Here is a 23,255-nt window from a genome sequence, read left to right on the forward strand (position 1 = left end):
TCAACAACTGTGATTGGCTTACTTAGAATCAACCGCGATTGGCTGAGCCGATCGTGGGAGATTCAAAGTACTGTCATTGGCCAACGAGCCGCGAGCAATCCCTATATGAAGGGCTGCCGCGGCTCCAAGATCTTGTACAGATCGTAACATAAAATAAAGAGCTTGAAGTACACTGGTCTCGCGTCTCTTTTGTACCCGATCTAACATTATTTTTAAGCTGATATGCAAAGGAGAGTGGAAATTTTGATCCCAATTGGGATCGTAAATCCTTGATTGGCTCGGCCAATCGTGGTTGATGAATTAATTAATGAATTAATAGAAAAATGATAAAGAATTATAAAGAGAGAATGGTATTGTTGAAGTTGGAAGGTTAGGATTACGTATACTTATTTGTATTATTATTGTTAGCATTGTTTAAAAAGGACATTGATTCAGTCAATACACTGTCCACAAAGTATGTATGGTATGAAAGGAAAACCGCAAATAAAACATGAGTTTTGTTTTGTTTTTAATTCTTTCAGCTTTCCATCAGCCCCATTTACATGGGGACATTCCTACCCAGATAGTTTACAGAGAAAACACCCTACGTGCTTATTTGAGGCATTTCCAAGCTGGGGTAGATGTGGAAAAGGATCAGACTTGCTTAGTACTTGATCCTCCAGGAAATCCCACATCATCAAAGGTGAAAAACAGGAGAAAACTAGAGCCAACTGCTTTAGGAAGGTATTTGGAACCACTTTTACTTGATACCTTTTTAATTCTTTCCCTGGCAGGAGTTACTGAGCTGGTAGGGGAAAAAGGAGTGGAACTTATTAGCATTTGAAAGGGAGACCACAAGGTAATCCCCAACGCTGTAGGTTAAAGAGTGGGGGGGGGTGATGCAATATTCCAGGGGAAGGCCATATTGGCAGTCCTTCACTTACGACCATAATTGATTCTAACATTTTTGTTGCCAAATGACACAGTTAAGTGAATTTTTCCCCATTGTGTAACCTTTCTTTCCACAGGGATTAAGTGAATCACTGCAGTTCTTAAATTAGTGACAAAGTTGTTACGTGAATCTGGCTTCCCCATTGACTTTGCTTGCCAGGTGGGTCACAAAAGGTGTTCGTTCACATGACCCCAGGGAACTGCAACAGTCAAAAATACGAGTCAGTTGCCAAGCGCCTGAATTTTGATCACATGACCATGGGGTTGCTGCAAAGGACCACCTGGAGCGAACAACTTTTGTGTTCTTCCCAAGAAAAATAACATCATGTGCATGTCCATCCACAAGATGCCAAGCTCAACTCAAAATAATAATAATAATAATTACCTTGACTAAATGAATGACAGAGTCAGAACAAAGCAAGGTATGATTCACCTAATTTTACCGTAGAACTAATTGAATACAGCTGACATTACTGTACTGCTACTGTTGTATGTATATAATTATTTTTCCTCATTGTTGACATTAAAAGTGTCATTTGGTGGCAGCTCTCTTAGCTATGAATTGCATTTAAAGCTTTTCAGGACTGCATGCTTACTTTAACACACACACACATCGATATTGGACTGCCATACTGCCATTCCTGGTGATTTAACAGAATAACAGAGTTGTGTGGAAAAAAAATGATCATAAGGCACTTTTTTCATGCTGTTGTAACTTCAGACGGTCATTAAGCAAATGGTTATAAGTTGAGGACCTCCTGTAAAGGTGAAGGAGGAGAGGTGCATTTTCAAGACTTGCCATGTTCTGCTGGTGTAACCTTAATGTCGGCTCGCTATGCGAACCCCACTCACAACCAGATAGCAGCAATGGGAAGTGGGAAGGGAGGCACTGGAATGGAAGGGAGGCATTGGCAAAGGTAAAGGAATGGAAGTGTGCCAACCTGAAGCCTGAGAGAGATCCAGCACCCCAAGATCATCAGCTGGAAAAGTCTGAGGTGGAGAGGGACATCGGAGGTCTTCTAGTCCAACCCTCTGCTCAAGCAGGAGACCCTATACCTCCACGTCCGATCTCTTCTTGAAAACCTCCAGTGTTGGAGCCCCCACAAGCTGTTCCACTGATGGTCAGGAAACGTCTCATTAGTTCCAGGTTAGCTCTCCTTGGTTAGTTTCCAACCATTGTTTCTTATCTTGCCTATTGGTGCTTTGGAAAACAGTTTGACCCCCCTTATCTTTGTAGGAGCCCCTCAAATATTGGGACACTGCTGTCGTATTGCCCCTAGTCCTTCTTTTCCTTAGACTGGACATACCCAGTTCCTGTCATATGTTTTAGCCTCGTGTGTGGCCAAACCAGAGCTGTATTTTCACCAGGCAATCTTTGCCATAGAGCAGACCTAGTGATAATCTAGCCTGGAGGCCTTTGAAATACTCAACAATTGCTAGTTTTTTAATCATTTTTTTTCTTTTTCTTTCTGCGTGTTGTGTATGTGTTTGTTTGACATTTTAGATGTATAATCAATAAAGTTTGTTTAGAAAAAAAAAAAAGAAATACTCAACAAGTTGACTTCCGGTGGCGCTTCCATCGACGACGGATCAGAGACCGCGATCATGCACGGCTTTGATCCGTGTTTACCTTGTTGGAAGGGTCCCTACGGGACCAGAGTCATCTGACCCACCTTGGAGGGGTAGGGGAAGAGGGGGAGACCACCAGCTCTCCCCTCCCTAGCTAGGTATTACTCCTCTGGAAGACAGGGAGAAACGGCAGTCTAAAATGGCTGCCCTGAAGATGGAAAGCTGCTGGGACCTAAGTATGCGCTGGAGTGGTGAAGTGGTGAGCGACGTGTAACCAGATAAAAGAATTTGATTTTTTCTTAACAACCCCGAGAAGGAGAAAGAAAGAGCCCTCGCGTAAGAGTATCACAGCTGCGAACAGAAAATAAGAGGAAAATACAACGCAAACAAAATTGTAGTATAAAAAGCTACAATGAAATTGAAGACTAAATTTTGAATAATATAAATTGGCATTAATTAGGCATTGGATAAAATGCTGGACTTTCCTGGAATTGGTTATTATTAAGAAAACTAATTGTGGAAATGGTTGGAAATTAATGTTTAATATAATTAAAAAAGAAAAGAACTTTGAAAAGTGGAAAGTGATACAGAGCGCCATCTAATGGTCAAAGAATTTTTCCCTACAAAATCTGATGGAAATTTACTGGACTTATAACTGTTATGAAATAAAAGACAAATAAAATAATAAGAACCCCAGAAACTTTAAAAAGGGAGAGAAATTCTACTAAGAGGATATACAAACGCAATTCCCTGGGACTGTTGGATGTTGATTGTGACAAAGAGACAGAAGAATTAACAAGAGAAACAAAGATAAAAGGAGACTTTTGCCAAGGATTGCAACAAAAAACTTTGAATATCAATAACTTAACTGATTATAAAAAAGAAGAAATAAGCAAAGACGTTAAGTTGGAATTGCAAATTGTAAGAAGAATGCTGAAAGAAAGAAAGGGATTATTGGAAACATTGGGAAAGAAAATAATGGCAGTGGCAGAAGAACAAAGAAATTCCAGTGAGGCGGAGTTAAAGGAAGAAGAAAGAGGCTCAGATAGACATGGAGAACAAGAGATACTGCCAAAGGACACTAAAGGAATTAAAACTATGACATTGATGACAGAGTCAATAAATAAAAGAGAAAACGCTTCCAGGATTAAACGAAAGAAGAAATTATACAAGAAGAAACTTCAAAAAAGAGAACAGGAAAGGGGGGAAGAAGATGAGTGAAATACTAGAAGGAAAGAAGGAAGACTAGGGAAATTTAGAAAAGGGAAAGTTGTCTAAAATTAAAAGAAACAATAAAGCCGAAAAATTCAGAGATAAGGGTTAGGGATTCTATGAGGGGGGGTAATCCAGAAATCACTCAGTTTTGCATTTCTGTTTTAGCAAAAACTTGACCCATTGGAAACTACTAGCTGTCCATGGAGCAATATGTTGTGCATCAGTGGTGGGTTTTAAAAATTTTTACCACCAGTTCTGGGGGCGTGGTTTCGTGGTTGCACTTTGTGCGCACACAGAGGGTTTGCTACTAACCTTCTCCTGCAATCCTGCACTCTTTAACCACTGATGCACAGCAATCTGCTGTGCTGCGTGAAGCAGCTGACGTTGAAAAACAGAAAATGGTCAGTATAGAGCGGTGGTGGGTAGGAGGGCCCAGCAGCTGATAGTCGGAGCAAACTGGTTTGCTCACAGATGATTGTCAGAGCTACCAGTTCAGCCGAACCAGTCCGAACCGGTAGAATACCACCACTGGTTTTGCATAATAGCTAGATTTCAGGTGGCTGTTAAAGGCTCAGTTACCAAGATTAGCCAAAAAAGCCAATGCAATCCAAGCTGCATTAATAGATAGTATCAAGTTCACATGAAGTTTTAGTACCACTTTACAAATTCTTAGTAAAGCCATAATTGGAATTCTGCATCCAGTTCTGGTTACCGCAATATAAAAAAAAATGTCGAGACTCAAGAAAGACTGCAGAGAAGAGCAACAAGGATGATTAGGAAACTGGAGGATAAAGCATATGAAGAACAGTTGCAAGAATTGTGTATGTCTAATTTAGTGGGAGGGAAAAGGATTATGACATGATAACAGTGTTCCAATATTTGAGGGGCTGGCACAAAGATGAAGGAACCGAACTATTTTCCAAAGCACCAAAAGGAAAGACAAGAAGCAACAGCTGGAAACTAATAAATTGTTCCTCACTGAACAACTAATCAATGGAACATCTTATCTCAAGAAGCTGTGGATGCTCCATTATTGGAGATTTCCAAGAAGAGATTGGACAACAATTTGTCTGAAATGGTATAGGATCTCCTGCCTGAGCATGGGTTTGGACTAGAAGGTCCCTTCCAACTCTGTTATTCTGTTATCTCAAAGACCAAATTGGGGTCAGATTATCCTGGAAAAAGACCATCTATGTGGTCATTAAGAGTTGAAACTGAATTGATGGAACATAAATGAATCAGTGTATCAATGAAAAACCCAGGTTCCTTGAAAAATTCCATAAAACTGGGGGGGGAATCCATAAAACTGGGAGTAGGAAACAGCAGAGGACAATCTACAGAAAGGTGGATGTACTCAGTTAGATTGGCTGTGAGTGACTATTGGAAGACCATGTTGGGGACAGATCAGCTTGGAGAAGGTCTAGGTGATTATTTAATAGAACATAAATAATCGATTAACAAAAATCCAGGTCCCTTAATATTAAGATATTTAATTTAATTGTTAAATTGTTAAATATTTAATTTAAGAGCTGGAACAGTAGCGTGTATAACGGGTCAAAACACACAGCTGTAGTTGATTGGCTGGAGAGTGAGGGTTCCTGCGTGAGGCAATCTATGTTACGATTGGTTGCCGGGTGTATAGGAGGAGTTTCACTTTTTCCCGCCTTTTTCTTCTGTGTGCTATGTATGCTGTTCTGTGATTTACCTCTTGATTTACCTCAAGGTGTGATGTGCCTAATTGTCTTATTTGCTGTAAATATTAATGTAAAATATATTTATTTAGACAAAAATACAAGTTCGTGTCAGGGTTTCTGACTCCATTAGGACACCTGCTGCGCAATTCCCTGACACTTAAGTAGTCTGCAATACTGAGAAAGGTGGAAGGAAAGAGAAGACAACCAGCACCACAGTAGATGGTCTCAATTAGAGCATTGATGGTTGTAAGGCTTGAGAAGCCAGGTCAGGGACAGGTTATGCTGGATAATATTTCTCAAGGGAGGTATAGATGTTGAATAATTCAGCCACAACACCTCTTCAAAACATTCCATTGTGTCACCTAACAGGACAGGAAAATGTCTCATGATGACAGACAGACATGGGCATCATCACCCCAGATGTTCAAGTTTACAGATGCAATTGGGAGGAAAGTTCCACAAGATCTTTGTAGAACCCAAGTAGACCATTCCCATGTTATTGAACACTCTGGGAAACAAGAGGAAGAAGTGACTTCATGCATGTCCTGACATGATGTCAAATATACACTTTTGTTGAGAGCAATAGAGGTGACCTCAGAGAAACTACTGAGAAGGTTGCCAGGATTCTGGCAGTTACCCCTGTTTAAATCATGAGTCTCGAGCCAAACTTCCAAAACTTAGAAAGGATTTATTGGGAGTTAACATGCCAGCACTGCCTGGGTGTAGCTGACTCTGAGACACATCATTTATTTCACCCTTGACCCTGGTTTCCCCCACACCCCTGGGCGTATCATAATTCATATTCTCCAATGGGACACATCCATAGCCAAGAATAATCAATCATGCTCTCCAGTTAGAATTTTGCACTGCTGAACTCCAGTCACCTAGTTACTATCTTTGAAAACATTTATGGAATGCAGTTTCGGTTTTGCAAACTGCTGCACTGCTCCGCCCTCCCTTTCTGTTGGAAACTCTAAAAAGACCATAGAAATATTTTATGAGTTGACAAAGGTTTTATAGCAAAAAATCATGGAGAATCATGCTTTCAGACAAGAACAGTGAGAAAGGATTAAGAGAATACTCAAGATTAGATCTTCCCTGACTGCCTGGGATATAAGAGGAAGAGAAGAGGAGAAACTTCCGGTTTTGCCAGGCTTCGGAAGCGGCCGGTTTCGCGATCCCTGCGATCCCCGCCGAGCTAGCCGTTCTTGGTTCCTCCCACCCAGACGGGTTTGGAGGATAAGGTTGCCCCGTAGAGGCAACCGAAGACAGGGAGGATCCGGACAGGGGGTTGGGGTGTTCGCAGACCCCTTCCCCACCCGGCACAACTTCCTTTTCTCAAATCGGTCCAGCGGCGGTCAGCAATGGCCGCCACAAAGAAGCCAGCAACCGGACAAGATCGTGCTGGAGGAAGAAGGAGAAATTTTTGAAGCGAAAGTTTTTTTTGGCTGAACTGGGACTAGAAGATACATTTAATACCCTGAAATCTAAGATTTGGTTTTTTTTCCGAAAGATACTTTGTTTCCAGAAGAGATTTGCAAGTGGCGAGTGAAAGTGTTCAAAGTGAAAGTTTACTCTCCTTCCACATGGAACTAACAAATGAATGCTGAAAATACTACTATTCTATAAAAGGTAAAAATTCAAAACTTCTTGTTATAAATGGGAAGGGAGAGGACAAAAGGAAAATTTATACTAAGATTTTGTTGAAGGAGATGCCTGGAAGATTCTAGAGATTGGAAGTTAAGAATTTAAAATATAGACTGGCCTTTTTTTCCCTTTGCAACTGATTTTAACCCAGGAAGAAGGGAAGAACTTTGTGCTTTGTTTGGATTGTTTGGTGATTTTGGGACTTTGGGAATTGTTTTAAGTTTGGAAATATATTTGGCTGTTTTAAGAAGAAGAAGAAGAAGAGGATTTACAATGACTTTATCTGCTGATGAACTGAGAGAGGAATATGGCAAAATAAAGAAAGACGATGTGGGAGAAATTTTTTGCTTTTTAGAAATGGCGCTTGCTACTTATCAGCAAATACAACTGATGGAAGAAGAAGAGGAAGAAGAAGCCATCTTTAACAAACCCACAGAGTTGCTTAAGAAAGGAAGGAGAAAGAGAGGAAAAAAGAAGGATATAAGACTTAAAAAAATAGCTAAGAAAGAGAAAAATAAGATGCAAAATCAATATAAGGCTAGAAAGCAAAAGGAAAGAGAAATACAACAGAGAGGGGAAGTTAAGGGGGGTAAAAAGACCAGATGGGATAAGACAGGGAGGAAGAAGGGGGGAAAAGGCCATGAGGGTATGAAACAAGATGTGAAAAAGAAATGGTTTTTTAGGGATAAAGGGTAATATAATTTTGTTTTAAAAGGATTCTGCAAGGTACATAAGATAGTATTGTTGTATTTGTATTAGAAATAGAAAATTATAATTTTATAAGACTTGAGTAAAGACTAAAATATTAAAGGTTTAATAATGGTAGAATTTAAGATTTAATAAAATATTAAAAGGAAGGTTTAAAATACTTAGTTTAAATATAGATTTTAATTGACTATTGTGTGGATGTTAGTATGAATATATTATTGTAATATTTGTTTTTAAAATAGATAATTGGAATGTTATGAGATTTAATGTTTAATTATATATATAATTATGTTATGGATTTACTATTTTCTTTTTTGTAAGTAGTATGTACTAAGCAGAATCAGATAGGGAACTTGGAGTTACCTTAAATGTTAATTTAGAGGTGCGATGGAAAGGCATCATACTTTGATTTGTGATTTCAGGAGAAATTCTTTTATTTTATTATGGGGAATGAGATAAATAGACAATTGGAAAACAATGGACAAAGGATAGAAATATAATGATTTAAATTAAGATAATAAACAAAATAGAATTAAGAAGAGTGGAAAGCGGGGAGAAGTTATAAAGAAGATACAGAATGGTAATTAAGATAGGTAATGGCATATAAGATGAATATGAATTTAATTGAAGTCCATACAAAGAGAGGTAATCCGGGGCCAAGCTACTTTTTTGAAAAAGAAGTTTTACTTTATGTGTTTTGTGTGTGTATGTCTACGTGATTCAATAAAACCTTGGAGGAAAGCAGGAGGAGAATAATTGTAAACAAGACAGAGGGAAATATGAATAGGATGATTAAATTTAAAGAGAAGAAATGAGAGTGTTAAAAGATATTTAAGTAGAAATGGGATATATTAAAATTACACTGTATAAAATATTGTATTATCTGCCTTGTAAAAATTTATAAGGGAAAGAGGTTTAATGTTTACAAGGTTTATGTTTTGTTTGTCTTTAAAAACTAATAAAATTTGTTTAAAAAAAAAAAGAGGAAGAGAAGAGCAAAAAAATAATAATATTCAGTGTTGCAAGTTTCTATTCTAAAGTAGAGTTCTCGGAAAGTGGATTTCCTAAACTGGATAATCTCAAAGGTGTGACAACTGTATGATCATGACACAATTGGTGCAGATTACACCATTGGTATCATTTGTGTGGTGGGATTGTGCAACACAGAATACAATTGTGGCTTCTAGTGGATTCCTATGTTAAGAACCTGTCTTTGCATAGATTCTGTTTCCGGAATTGAACTGTCAAGGGAGAGTAGGACCACATATTTGGAGATCTCCTTCAGGTGACCTAGAAGTCCATTTTCTTGGAGCATGTTCCAATCCACAAACCCAACTGAAAGCCAGATTGGAAAAGAAGGACAAGGGATGACATGATAGCAGTGCCCAATATCTAAGGGATTGGCCTAAAGGAGAAGGGGGGATCAACCTGTTCTCCAAACCCCCAGAATGCAAGACAGGAACAATGGATGGAAACTAATGAAGGAGAAAAGCAACCTGGAATTAAGGAGTAATTTAGAATAGAATAACAGAGTTGGAAGGGACCTTGGAGGTCTTCTAGTCCAACCCCCTGCTTAGGCAGAAACCCTACACCACTTCAGACAAATGGTTATCCAATATCTTTTTAAAAACTTCCAGTGTTGTTGGAGCATTCACAACTTCTGGAGGCAAGCCGCTCCACTGATTAATTGCTCTAACTGTCAGAGAATTTCTCCTTAGTTCTAAGTTGCCTCTCTCCTTGATTAGTTTTTACCCATTACTTCTTGTCCTGCCATTTCCTGATAGTGAGAACAATAAATCAGTGGAATGACTTGCTTCCAGAACTTAGAATAACTTGATTGTCACTTTGAATGTACACTAATCGGCATACATTTCATTGCATACAACTCTCAAAGGGTCACCACCTCCAATATACACTACATAAAACAGAAGTTGTGGGTGCTCCATCACAGAGGTTTTTAAGAAGAGATGGGACAGCCATTTGTCTAAAATAGTATAGGGTTTCCTGCCTGAGTTGGCCGTTGGACTAGAAGAACCCCAAGGTTCCTTCCAACCTTTTAATTCTCTTATTCTGTACTGTTATTCTGTAAGACAGCCATGTTAATTCAAGTCTACCTTGTCTAGAAGAGACCTGCCATTTTTCACACAAATTTTTGGCCCAGAAAACATATCTGTCAGGAGTAAAGAACTAGAGGATTGATAGGATCTAGAAAAGTTGACTTTAAAAAGACATCAGGTCAGTGTCTTTTTAGAGATTGGATCCACCTATGTGATCATGGGCCAAGAATAGGCAACTACTCAGCACGCCCAGGGCCAACTATAAATTCCCAGCATTGCAATAACATCCGTAGCAAAACACAGTGACATCAACATGCCTCTAAGCTCACCATGATAATTTATGCAAATGTCCTAATTATGTACAGTACTTGTGTTGCAACATCTGATGCAAGTGTGCTGGTGACATCATCACTATGTGCGTCATCTTGTGTTCTTCTTACAGATGCCCTTAGATGTTGTCCTTCATTAGCTACATTGGCAGAGTGGTTCCTAGAATGGACTTTTTTTTAAGCAACCGGCAAAAGGCAACATCTTCAGATTCCAATAATGAAAAGTAGATGCAAGAAAGTACAACCATATGTTGCAATCTTAGCCATTTTAAGACAGGTAGATTTTAATTCCCAGAATTCCCCAGCCAGCATGTTAAGTCCATGCATGTTAGGTGAATTCTGGGTGTTGAAATCCATGCATATAGGAAATTCTGAGTGTTGATGTCCACATCTTAAAGTTGCCAAGATTATGAAACTTTGTTCCTTTATCTGCAGCTAGGCAGACCCCAAGCTGGCATTCACTATACCAACCTTTTGGATTTATAAATCATGGTTTTTAGCAGCTAGAAAATCCAGCCAATTATGGCTTATTCTATAAAGCACAATTAAGCAAACTTTAGCGGAATATGTTGTGTGCACACAGAATACGGCCCTAATCTAGGATAAATCAGGAACCAGGCCAGCATTGTTCTACCCAAGCATATTTCAGATTCTTTCCAGGACCACTAAGAAATCACTAATTCAAGAATTAGTCCTGTTTTCTCAGCAAACTTTGAAATTGTTTTAACTTCCCATCCAGTCAACAGCACTGACATCTTGCTTTCCAGATTGCTTGACTACAATTCCCGTTATCCCCATCCACTGACCTTTGGACCATACGTTATTGGGAGCTTTATTTGGGAGCCACTGGGTGAAAATGTTTCTTTTGGGCACTTAAGAAAAGAGTCTGCTTTTCTCAGGGCTCCAGTTAAAAAACAGGATTGTAATAAGCTCCTTAAATAAAATCAAAAGTTCTGTCTCAAATGAAGCCAAAAAAATCCCATTTTAACAAAAAGTCACAGCCCCAAGATTTTTCTGTAATTTAACACATAGTTAATATTGTTGATCCCCAAAAGCTAAGAAGAATCAGGCCTGATTTAGTATTTGGATGGGAAAAATCCCAAGGGTATGAACTACTAGACTGTAATTCTATATTTTAGTTTAGTTTTCTTTATTGTCCTTGCACCTCGTACAACGAAATCAAACACCATCTTCAGTGTACATCATGACCATGACCATGAAAATAACCAGAAACACACATCCTTCACCCTCCACACACTGAACCGAAAACTCCCGACACGGCACCAACACTGCACTATACAGTAGAAATCAAAAGAGCTACTGCCCTGGGATAGAAGCTGTTTTTCAGCCTATTTCTCCTTGTTTTTATTATGCCTGTACCATCTGCCAGATGGTAATAGTTCAAAAAAAGGGTTCCCAGGATGAGATGAATCTTTTGAGAATGTTTTGAACTTTCTTAAGGCAGCGGGAGCTATAAAGCTCTTCCAAAGAGGGGAGAGGGCAACCAATGATCCTCTGGGCAATGACATTAACCCTCTGGAGTGCTTTCCTATCTGCCTCTGTGCAATTGGCAAACCAGACACAGGTGCAGTAAGTTAACATACTCTCTCTGGTGCAGCGGTAGAAGGTCACCAGCAGTTTTCCATTCAGTTGTTGTTTTCTGAGAAATCTCAGGTAGTATAATCTCTGCTGGGCCCTTTTGACCAGGGCTGCAATGTGGCCACCCCAGGTCAGGTCCTCTTTTAGGGTAACACCCAGAAACTTAAAACTGGCCACTTGCTCCACTCGGTCTCCATTGACAAGCAAGGGCTGGATGTCTGATCTGTTCCTTCTATAGTCCACTATAAACTCCGTATGTGTGTGTGTGTGTGTGTGTGTGCGTGTATGTATGTATTCCAGAAAAAGATAACTGCCATCTGCATAACTGTCAAAAAAACTACACAAACTTGAAATTCTCAGCTCAGGTGGAAGAAATATTTAGTTTCATATCCTCCCAACATGACTTCTTATAAACCAAGATTATGCACAGATTTTGATAGCGAAGGTTGCAAAATCTGCAGCACATGAATCTTTTTGCCTTGTTTTTTGTAAATATCACCACAAATAAGACTAGAAAACACAAAAACAACCAAAGCAATTAGATTCACAACAATCCTCAACTACCCCCTCTGTTTCCCTCACCCTCCACACAAAGGAAACTGAGATTTCCTGTCTCCGTTTCAGGCAATAATGATATCAGAACAATTCTTCATTCAATGCAGCCATAATCACAACAACTATCTGGACACTGCATGAAGTCAAACAAACACTGCAGCCCACTCTCAGGAACATTCAGGTGACCCAGTGTTCCTCTGGGCTCTTCCTGACCAACAATAACCACAGCCACAATGATTTCTTTTTACAGATGATGGGTCCCAAATCCCAAGGATCACCTTGAAGGAAGGAAAATAATCTTTACAGGATTAAAATCTGACTTGAGGTTTGTTGACTTAAAGGTGAACCTGAGACATGGAAACCAGCCACCGCCCTCAACCTGCTGAGGTTGGCAAGTCTTACCTAGCCTTTGTCCATTCAGAGCAGCTACTTTCCGACTCTCTTCTTGGAGCAGAATTTCTTGGGCTTTGCTGAGTTTGGGCTGTTTCCTGACGCATTGCATTGTGCTCCAGGGGAGATACCTGGATTCCGATGTACATCAGGTATTCCCTTGAGGGCTTCGCGAAGCCTCCAAGTCCTTTTTGTGGGAGCGCTGGATGAAAAAGCAACTGGCAACCGAAACGAGAACACGACTATAGAGGAGTGCAGAAGGAGGAGGGAGGAGGAGGGAGGTGGAAGAGGCTAAAGGCACTGGTTGCATAATCAAGGGATGGCTGAAGTTCAAAAGCAATTAAAACTGAATTAGCTTCCACGTGACACAACAAGGAAAGAGAAGTGGGCAGGGTGGATTTTAAGTCTCTGGGAGGCTAGCTGAGGTTTTTTTCCCCAGGGTTCAGCCAGGATGGTGACATTGATTGACTGTATTTATTTCCCTTCTTTCCTGAAGGAGGAAAAGAAGGCTATTATGGGATACTTTTTTCTTAATAGCAAGCCCCTAGCAATATAGCTCCCTTCCTCTGAATTTTCTCATCACAACTTTGTCAGGCAGGTAGGACTAAGAAAAGTGAAAGAACAGAACGGAAAATTAACGAGGCTATGTTGATAACCATAAAATGCAACATATAATAATCAGAAGGGGAGGAATTTAATGGCAATTGAGAACGAAAACCTCAATATGAGAGTTAATCGGATGGTAGATGTCAACAGGAATACAGATCTGTAATTCTTGCAATGTTTCTCAACTTTGGCCTCTTTAAGATGAATGGACTTCAACTCCCAGAATTCCCAATCAGCATGGTTGGACTTTACCTCCCAGAATTCCTTAGGCAGCATCAGTAGACCTCAACTCCCGGAATTCCCATGCCAGCATCGGTGGACTTCAACTCTCAGAATTCCTCGGTCTGTATGGGCGGACTTCTGAGCAGTCTGGGAATTCTGGAGGTTTTAAAATGGCCAAGAGAAACACTGCTCTAGAGTTATATATGTCAACTACCGCATGGGAGGTTAGAATGGCCCTACTCACTTGAATGAGATCAGGATTTTCCCAACTATGGGATGGACAACATCATTTCTAGTTTGCATTTTTAATTTCTGCGAAAAGCAGAATTTACCCTGTTTCTATGTGAGGCTGACAGCACAATTACAAGAAGCCACCCTACCGATTTTCCGCAGACACTGAAATCCAATGACTGGGGACACAAATATCATAAATCTTGATTAAAGAGCCATGTTCCTCTCTGCCTTCAGCACCACAGAAACCAGTACAAAACAGAGAACTAAATTATTTATTTGGAGAAGCGGATCTGACTTGCTACCTTAGTTTTAGTTTATTTCGGTAACATAATACAGATAGTCCTCAACTTACAACAGTTCATCTAGTGACCTTTTGAAGTTGCAATGACACTGAAAAAAGTGACATGACTATTTTTCACACAACCATTGTGGCATTCTCATGGTCATGTGATCAAATTTCAGGTGCTTGTCAACTGCTTCATATTTATGACGGTTGCAGTATCCGGGGTCATGTGAACAACTTTTACCACCTTCTTACATGCAAAGTCAATGGGGAAGCCAGGTTCACTGCTAACTTAACAACAGCAGTGATTCACTTAACTAATGTGGCAAGAAAAAGTTGTTAAATGGGGCAAAACTCACTTCACAAATATCTCACTTAGCAACAGAAATGTTGGGCTCAATTATGGCCATAAGTTAAGGACTACCTGTATAGAGATGGGGTGATTTTATTGCCTGTGGAATCAAACAAAGAATCTCTGGAGTAGGGGTCTCCAACCTTGGCCACTTTAAGACTTGTGGACTACAAGTTCCAGGATTCCTCAGCCAAAAAAGATGGCTGAGGAATTCTGGGAGTTGAAGTCCACAAGTCTTAAAGTGCCCAAGGTTGGAGACCCCTACTCTGGAGGATATGATGGTTTAAGGTTCTGGATTTGATGCCAGGAGATATGAGTTTTATGTCATGAGCAGGGGTGGGATGCAAATTTTTTAACTACCGATTCTTTGGATGTGGCTAGGTAGTCATGTGATTGGGTGGGCATGGGTTTGTTTGTTTTTTGCCTACTAGTCCTCAGGGAAACCTCCTGGGCAAAGCAATACAACAGCAAGATGGGAGGGATCAGCTGTGTTGTGCGATTTAGATTAACTAGAAATCAAGAAATCTGACGATTTCCTGCTTTCTAGCTAATCCAAATCACAAAAACAGCTGGATGTTTTCATACTCATGACCAGGGGTGGGCTTCTACTGGTTTGGCCTGGTTCAGGAGGACCGGTATCTCCGAGCGAACCATTCTGAAGATCAGCTGTTTTTAGTGATTTGGATTAGCTAGAAAGCAGGAAATCGTGGGATTTCTTGATTTCTAGCTAATCTAAATTGCACAGCACAGCTGATCCCTCCCATCTTGCTGTTGTTTGGATCAGTTCCCATCCCACTGCACTCAACCCTGGACCGATTAGTATAAAAAAAATCCTAGGTATTAGTTTTGGCCAATGATTCCAAAAACGTTGCCAAGATAACTGCACAGACTTCTCCTGGGTAGTTCCCAAGAATCAGAATTGATAGGAAGAACCATTGCATAAACATCAATTAAACAATTAGGCGATTATGAGTACTGCCATGTTGCAAGCTGGTACATCTGCAACTCATTCCTAAAGCAGTGGAAATCTTCTTGGAAGTTTCTTTCCATAATTGGAATAGACTAACAGGCTAACATGGAGGTCTTTGGTGCTTTCTGAACCTTGTTGGTGTTCTTTATTTTTTATTTTTTTGCAGACATTTCATCACCAAACTAGGCAACTTCTTCAGTGAGATGTTGCTAATTTGGCGATGAACGATCTGCAAGAAAACAACCAACCTTGGAGAGCATCAAGGAGCACCATAGTTTAGCCATGAGCTACAAATATTCTCTATCAAGACACTTACATTCAAATATTCTTTCCATTCATGCCACTGTACCCCTATAATTCATCTAAGCAATATTTGTCCCTTAGGAATGCCACGGCCCTCATTCCCATTTTTACAAGACCATAAAAATTCAAAGATGTTTGTGATGATTGGAGACACTGTTTATATTTTGAAAAAAGGGTTGGGGAGGAGAGATTTGCTGTTACATTCTTTCAACACTCACACCTGAAAATATAATCAAACCCAGTGAGTCCATTCTGCACCAGAGAACCTATCAACTTTAAGTCATAAAGCAACATCACACTGGCTAGCTGACTGGGAATTCTGGGAGTTGAAGTCCACCCATCTTTAACAGAATAACAGAGTTGGAAAGGACCTTGGAGGTCTTCTAGTCCAACCCCAGCTCAGGCAGGAAACCCTATGCTATTTCAGACAAATGGTTGTCCAACCTCTTCTTAAAAGCTTCCAGTGTTGGAGCATTCACAACTTCTGGAGGCAAGTTGTTCCACTGATTAATTGTTCTTAACTGTCAGGAAATTCCTCTTAGTTCTAAGTTGCTTCTCTCCTTGATTAGTTTCCATCCGTTGCTTCTTGTCCTGTCCTCAGGTGCTTTGGATAATGGATCGATCCCCTTTTCTCTGGGGCAGCCCCTCAAATATTGGAAGACTGCAATATCTGCAATATCTTAAAGTTGCCAAGGTTGAGAAACATTGCTGTAGACTTCAAACCTATTGCAAGTTTCATATTCCAAATTTTGCAGAACAGAGACCCTTTTCCCCAACTGGAAGTTTGGTGGCTGAACTTAAACTACAGGTAATGCTCAACTAACAACCATTCATTTAGTGACTGAGGTTACAACAGCACTGAAAAATGGCCGTTTTTCACCCTTACGGCCGTTGCAGCATTGCCATGGTCATGCGATCAAAATTTGGACTCTGGTTAATTGGCTCATATTTATGACAGTTGCAGACGGGTCATGTGGTCACTTTTTGCGACAAACCAAGTCAATGTAGAAGCCAGATTCACTTAACAACTTTATTATTAACTTAACAATTGCAGCGATTCACTTAATAGCTGTACAAAAAAAGGTCGAAAAATGGGTCAAATCACACTTAGCAACTGTCTTGCTTAACCACAGAAATGTTGGGCTTAATTGTGGTCGTAAGTAAAGGACTACCTGCACAACAGCTCAAAAATTCTAGGAATTATGGTTCTGATTCCTCCAGAAGGCAAGATTAATTCATTGTTCACCTGTGATTCAGTCTTCCTTATATTGGCACAAATGACGTGACAGATTTTTCCTTGTTTCAGTATTCTGTCTGATGATACTCCATGTGGAATGATTGTCATAGGATCCAGTGATGTGATGAAAAAAATGCTATGAGCTTATTATCCTGTCATCTTTATTCATGCTAGCCTCATCCTTGAAGAACTCGTTTTCAGGTGAGTAACCTCTGGAAAATCAGTGAAATGATTCATCCCACATTTTAGAAAGAAACTCATCTACAGCAACGTTTCTCAGGCTTCGTAACTTTAGGATGGGTGGACTTCGATTCCCAGTGTTTCCCAGCCACCTTCTCACATGCAAAGTCCATGGGGAAGCCAGATTTCATGGTTAACAACCATGTTACTAACTTAACAACTGCGGTGATTCACTTAACGACTGTGACAAAGTCGTACAATGGGACAAAATTCACTTCACAAATTTCTCAATTGGCAACGTAAATTCTGGGGTCAACTGTGGTCGAGGACTACCTGCATCAATCTCATGATCCTGGGAAACTGCATCTATCAAATAAATGCTCTGTCTTACATATTGGCAAAAAAAAAATCAGAAAATAAAATACAGGCTGAATAGTCAAGACCTTGTTGATGATCCAAACTCTGTCAAGGACCTTGGAGTACTCATCTCTAATGACCTAAGTGCTTAGAGCCCACTGTAACTACATAGCCAAAAAGGTATTAAGAGTTGTTAACCTAATGTAGCTTTTTCTTTGGTAATATCACACTACTAACTAGAGCATACAAAACATTTGCTAGACCAATACTCGAATACAGCTCATCAGTCTGGAACCCGCATTACGTATCTGATATTAGCACAGTTGAGAAAGTCCAGAAATATTTCACAAGAAGAGTTCTCCACTCCTATACTCGTTGCAGAATACCTTATGCCACCAGACTTGAAATTCTAGACCTAGAAAACCTAGAAGTACGCCACCTTCAGTCCAATCTAAGTATAGTATATAAAACCATACATTGCAATGTCCTACCTGTCAATGAATACTTCAGCTTCAACCATAACAATTCAAGAGCATACAATAGATACCAACTGCACCAAAATTGATTGCAGGAAATACGACTTCAGCAACAGAGTGGTCAATGTCTGGAATACTCTACCTGACTCTGGTTTCTTCCCCAAACCCCAAAAACTTTAACCTTAGACTGTCTACTATTGACCTCACCCCTTTCCTAAGAGGTCTGTAGGGGGCGTGCATAAGCGCACCAACGTGCCTACCGTCCCTGTCCTATTGTTTCTTTTCTTGTATGTATCCATTTCATGTATTCATAACTATGTTTATACTTATACCTGTTATCTTATAATCGCTTGACAAAATAAAATAAAATAAAAAATAAAAAATCATAATTACTTGCCATTTATCAAGCACCCAAATTTTGATCACATGACTGTGGGGAATCCTGCAACAGTCAAAAGTGCATGGTGGCTGGTCATAAGTCTTTTTTTTTTCCTCCAGTGCCATTGTAACTTCAAACTGTCACTAAACGAAATCAAGGACTACAGGTTCAACCACAACTGAGCCCAGAATTTCTGTTGCTAAGCAAGACATTTGTTAAGTGAGCTTTGCCTGAAAGCAAGGCTAGGACAGGGACCAAAAACATGGAATTGATTTCACTTAATGCAATTCCCATTTAATTAATTAAATTAATTTAGGCAGGGGCTGGCAGGCCATGCTTTTATGTGAATCTTCAACATAAAACCCCAATTGAGCCCTAAATTATGTTGCTAAGTGAGAAATTTGTTAAGTGAGTTTTGCTAAGTAAATCCCTGCAGTTGTTAAATGAGTCACATGGTTGTTAAGCGAATCCGACTTCCCTATTGACTTTGCCTTTCAGAAGGTCGCAAAAGGGGATCACATGACCCCAGGACACTGCAACCGTCATAAATGTGAGTCATCTGTCAAAAGCATCCGAATGTAAATCACGTGACCCCAAGGATATTGCCACAGGCGTCAGTGTGAAAAATGGTCATGTCGCTTTTTTTCAGTGTTGTTCTAACTTCGAACTGTTAGCGAACCGTTGTAAGTCAAGGACTAACTGTAATTATTTTCCATCTCTATCCAGTACAAGCTCCAACTCAAAAACAGAAGGAGGGCTCGCAATTTTATTCTCCTGTCTTGGGTGGCTCTTGCTACTTCATCTGCAGTTTCTTACCAGTGGTCTTATCTTGTGCAGAGTCATTGTTGTGAAGGAATACTTCCTCCAAGTTAAAAAAATAAAATAAAATCACAATCTCCAAGAAGAAGAATGGATTTATATGCTTTTAGTATAATGAACAGCAGGCTCCCCCTTGTGGAATGGACAAACGGATCATTGGCAATGTTTTTACTAAACTAGGAGTCTCCAACCTTGGCAACTTTAAGACTTGTGGACTTCAACTACCAGAATTGCCCAGCCAGCATGACTAGCTGAGGAATTCTGGGAGTTGAAGTCCACAAATCTTAAAGTTGCCAAGTTTGGACACCCTGGTGTAACTAAACAATTTACAGGTAGTCCTCAACCTATGACCACTAAACTAAACAATTTACAGGTAGTCCTCAACCTACGACCACAATTGAGCCAGAAATTTGTGTTGCTAAGTGAGAAATTTATTTAAATGAGTTTAGTCCCATTTTATGATTTTTCTTGCCTCATTTGTTAGGTGGATCCCATGACCCCAGAACACAGAAATCGCCATAAACATGAGTCAGTCTAAGTGTGAAAAATGGTCATATCACTTTTTTCGGTTCCATTGTAACTTTGAGCGGTCACCAAGTGAACTGCTGTAAGTAGAGGATCTGTAAAGTTAGTCCTTGATCACAATTGAGTGCATATTGTGATGGTCGTACGTCAAGGCACCTCTTTTTGGGACCCTATTTTTTGAGAGAGAGAGAGGAATGAAAAGGGGGTAAAAAAGCCAGCATTGATCTTTAAATTGCTGCCCCATAGACAGTATCTTAACTTACTGCACCTGTGTATGATTTGCCAATTTCACAGGGGCAGGTGGGACAGCATTCCAGAGGGTTAATGTCATTGCCCAGAGGATCACTGGTTGCCCTCTCCCCTTTTTGGAAGAGCTTTAAAGCTCCTGCTGCCTTAAGAAAGTTCAAAACATTCTCAAAGATCCATCTCATCCTGGGCACCCTTTTTTTTTAAACTATTATCATCTGGCAGACGGTACAGGATAATAAAAACAAGGACAAATAGGCTGAAAAACAGCTTCTATCCCAGGGCAAGTAACTCTTTTGAATTCTGCTGCATAGTGCAATATTAATGCAATATCAGGGGTTTTCAATTTAATTGAATAGAATGTGTTTGTGTTTATTTTCATAGTCATAATGTACACTGAAGATGGTATTTAATTTTGTTGTATGAGGTGCAATGACAATAAAGTAAACTAAAATTGTTTCTGTTCCATGGGAAAAAAAGAAGCAGTAATAGTTCGATCCTTCAATTTCGCCGCCCCTCAAAAACTGATCAACTTCATTGTCATAAACTACTGAAAGAAACTTTTTTTTTTCAAAAATGAATCAAAATAGTGAATGAATGAGTAGCAATACAGAATCCATCGTTTTCTTATAGCACTTCATTTACTCCCTGAATCAGGGAGGGTGAAATAAATTTCTTCATATTTCTGAAAAGTAGTTAAAAAATTTTTTTCATGTACAGCTAGGAAATTTGCAACTAGACGCAAGAAGAACTGAAGGGTTATTAGTGAACGAGTTCTACACAGGTAGTCCTCAACTTATGATCACGATTAAGCCCAAAATTTCTGTTGCTAAGTGAGACATTTTGCTAAATGAATTTTACGACTTTTCTTGCCAAGGTTCTTAAGCGAAGCACTGTAATTGTTGAGTTAGAAACACGGTCATTAAGTGAATCTGGCTACCCCACTAACTTTATTTGTTAGAAGGTTGCAAAAGGGGATCACATGACCCTGGGACACAACCATCGTAAATATGAACCAGTTGCCAAGCATTTGAATTTTAATCACATGACCATGGGGATGCTGGAACGGTTGTAAGTGTGAAAACTGGTTATAAGTAACTTTTTCAGTGCCGTTGTAACTTCAAACAGCCAGTAAAAGGACTGTAGTAAGTCGAGGACTACCTGTTCAGTATAACAATTGGGGGGAAAGAAGAGTTAGGGAAGAGTAAGGAAAAAAATTTGAGGTAATCCTTGACTTATGACCACAATTGCTAAATATAATTTGATAAATGTGTTGTGCCCCATTTTACAATCTTGCTTTCCATTGTTGTTAAGCTGAATCTCTAGAGTGGTAGTGAATTTTAAATACATGCCGGTTGCCTGAATTTTGACCACGTAGTTGTGGGGATGCTGCAACAGTTTGGGGACTTGTTGTAACCCACTTTTATCAGTACCACTGTAAATATGAACAGTCACTAAACAAATGGTATTAAGTCGAGGACCTTATACATCAGGGGTGTCAAACTCAAGGCCCACAGGCCAGATCCGGCCTGTGGGGTGCTTAGATCTGGCCCGCAAGGCCGCCTTGAAAATAGCAAAGAACTGGTCTGCAGTGCCTCTGTCAGCGAAAACAGAGCTCAGGCGGGCCATGCGTGGCCCTTCCGGGTGCCATTTTCAGGCACAAGGACATCCTGCAGCCCTCTGCCAGCGAAAATGGAGCTCTGGGGACCACGCGCAACTCTACAGGCCTTGTTTTCAGCCGTGACAGCCTCCTGCAGCAGTCTGCCAGTGAAAACGGGGTCCGCGTACCCCAGGCATACCCCCCCTGCCCCCCCCCAAGGTCAAACAGAACCCTGATGCAGTTCTCAATGAAATTGAGTTTGACAATCCTGTTATACATCATGGCGATGTGGCTGTGGCACCATCTTAACATTTTTTAATGCAGATAAAAAGGGATGCAGCTTCAAATCTCTCCTTGCCAGCACCTAAGGGATCTCCCCCAGACGCTTCCCCAGATGCCTCTCTGGATGTCAGTGGAGGGAGTCAGTCAATGGCTTGGAGCAGCGGGCTGAGAGGGATTTGGTTGAAGTCCAGCTGCAGCAGGACAGCCCTGAGGCTTCAGGTGGGGAAAGCACGCAGCTGTAGCCGGTCAATGATGAGGAAGAGGAACTGCCTTCTGCACCTGATCCAAGAACACAGAGAGAAGGCAGGAGCAGAGGCGGTCAGCCCGATCACTCGTGAGGAGGCAGCCTGGTCCCTCTTGATGGGCTTGCCAGAAGCTGGCTATGTAGCACAGCAGACGACAGATGGAGACCATGCTGGGACAAACAACGTTTGTCATTTCCTTGCCGTGTGTTTCCTGATTGTCGTGATCCCTGCCTTGCCCCGTGCCTTGAATTTGGATCGTGCCTTATGTACCTGGACTTTTCTTGCCTTGTGAACCTTCTTGTATTGTGGATTTAATTTCGCCTGGCGGGTTTGTCAACTTTCAAGTGCCTTGGGGACTCCTTGGCTGTTGCTTTGTGGACTAGCGTCAGCCTGCTTTTGGATGGACTTCATTGGGGCAGTTCTGCGTTTTTGGTGAAGGGAGTTGTGGGGGATTGTGATTGAACGGGACAGCACAACCTATGGGGTGGAAAGTGGGTTTGGGAAAAACAATCTTGGGGGGAAAAGGATCTCAATCCAGGGTTGGACTGCTGGGGGTTTGCAGGGGTTCGGGAGAGCCCCTAGCTAAGATACTGTGCAGTTCGGGGAACCCCCAAATCCCACTCCTGGCTAGCACCATACCTCCCCTCCTAGGATACTCCACGTGGCCTGTTTTGGATGCAAGTAAGTGTAGGACATGCATGAAGACTCAGGGAGGATGAAAAACGGGCCTCCTGGAAGTTCGGGAAGGCCAGAGAGCCTCAGGAGTCTGGGAATGGCAAAATTGCCCTCCGCCATGGTACACGCCCACCATGGCCACGCCCACCCAGCAACCGGGCAGAGAATCCTTTACTAAAATTTTTGAAGCCCACCCTTGTCTGGGAGCAACAGAAGATGCCATCCAATTGAGATAGTAGACAGGTCAGCTTATCTATTTCGAGACACAGGGTAAACAAAAGCAAGGGCGGACAATGCCCCAGGCATGTTTCATGCAGAAAATTTCACAGTGGAATTACATCCAGGTCTGCTTATATTCCTTTGCCCCCCCATAACAAAACTGGGAGGAAGAGAAGCACGTTTCACATTGTATTATCCATGATTTTCTCCGTTGAAGTGCCCAATCTGTGCAGATCTTGCTGCAACAGAAGTGCTATCTAGCTGATTCAGTCCAAGTCCTAAAAACAGAGTTAATATTTTTGGGCGTTCTGCTAACTTCTTGGAGGAGTAATGTGTTTTATAAGTAGGCAAG

At 40.7% G+C, this 23,255-nt stretch overlaps 1 protein-coding gene across 2 annotated transcripts in view; it reads right to left on the reverse strand.

Moving 5' to 3' along the window:
• PLCD1 (phospholipase C delta 1) overlaps positions 1-23,255 on the reverse strand; it is an 80,523-nt gene that overhangs the window by 50,038 nt on the left and 7,230 nt on the right. Inside the window, exon 1 of one of the 2 annotated variants that reach the window (XM_087946965.1) lies at positions 12,706-13,062. The exons of the other annotated variant lie outside the window; for it this stretch is intronic. Coding sequence (XP_087803091.1) covers positions 12,706-12,805 — 100 coding nt within the window. The 5' untranslated portion in view covers positions 12,806-13,062. Of the gene's footprint in view, positions 1-12,705; positions 13,063-23,255 lie in introns of those variants that run through there. 2 annotated transcript variants of the gene reach the window in all.

This window comes from Notechis scutatus, chromosome Z (assembly GCF_049901735.1).
Source record: "Notechis scutatus isolate UNSWTSFEM ecotype Mainland chromosome Z, rNotScu1.2, whole genome shotgun sequence".
Classification (NCBI taxonomy): Eukaryota; Metazoa; Chordata; class Lepidosauria; order Squamata; family Elapidae; genus Notechis; species Notechis scutatus.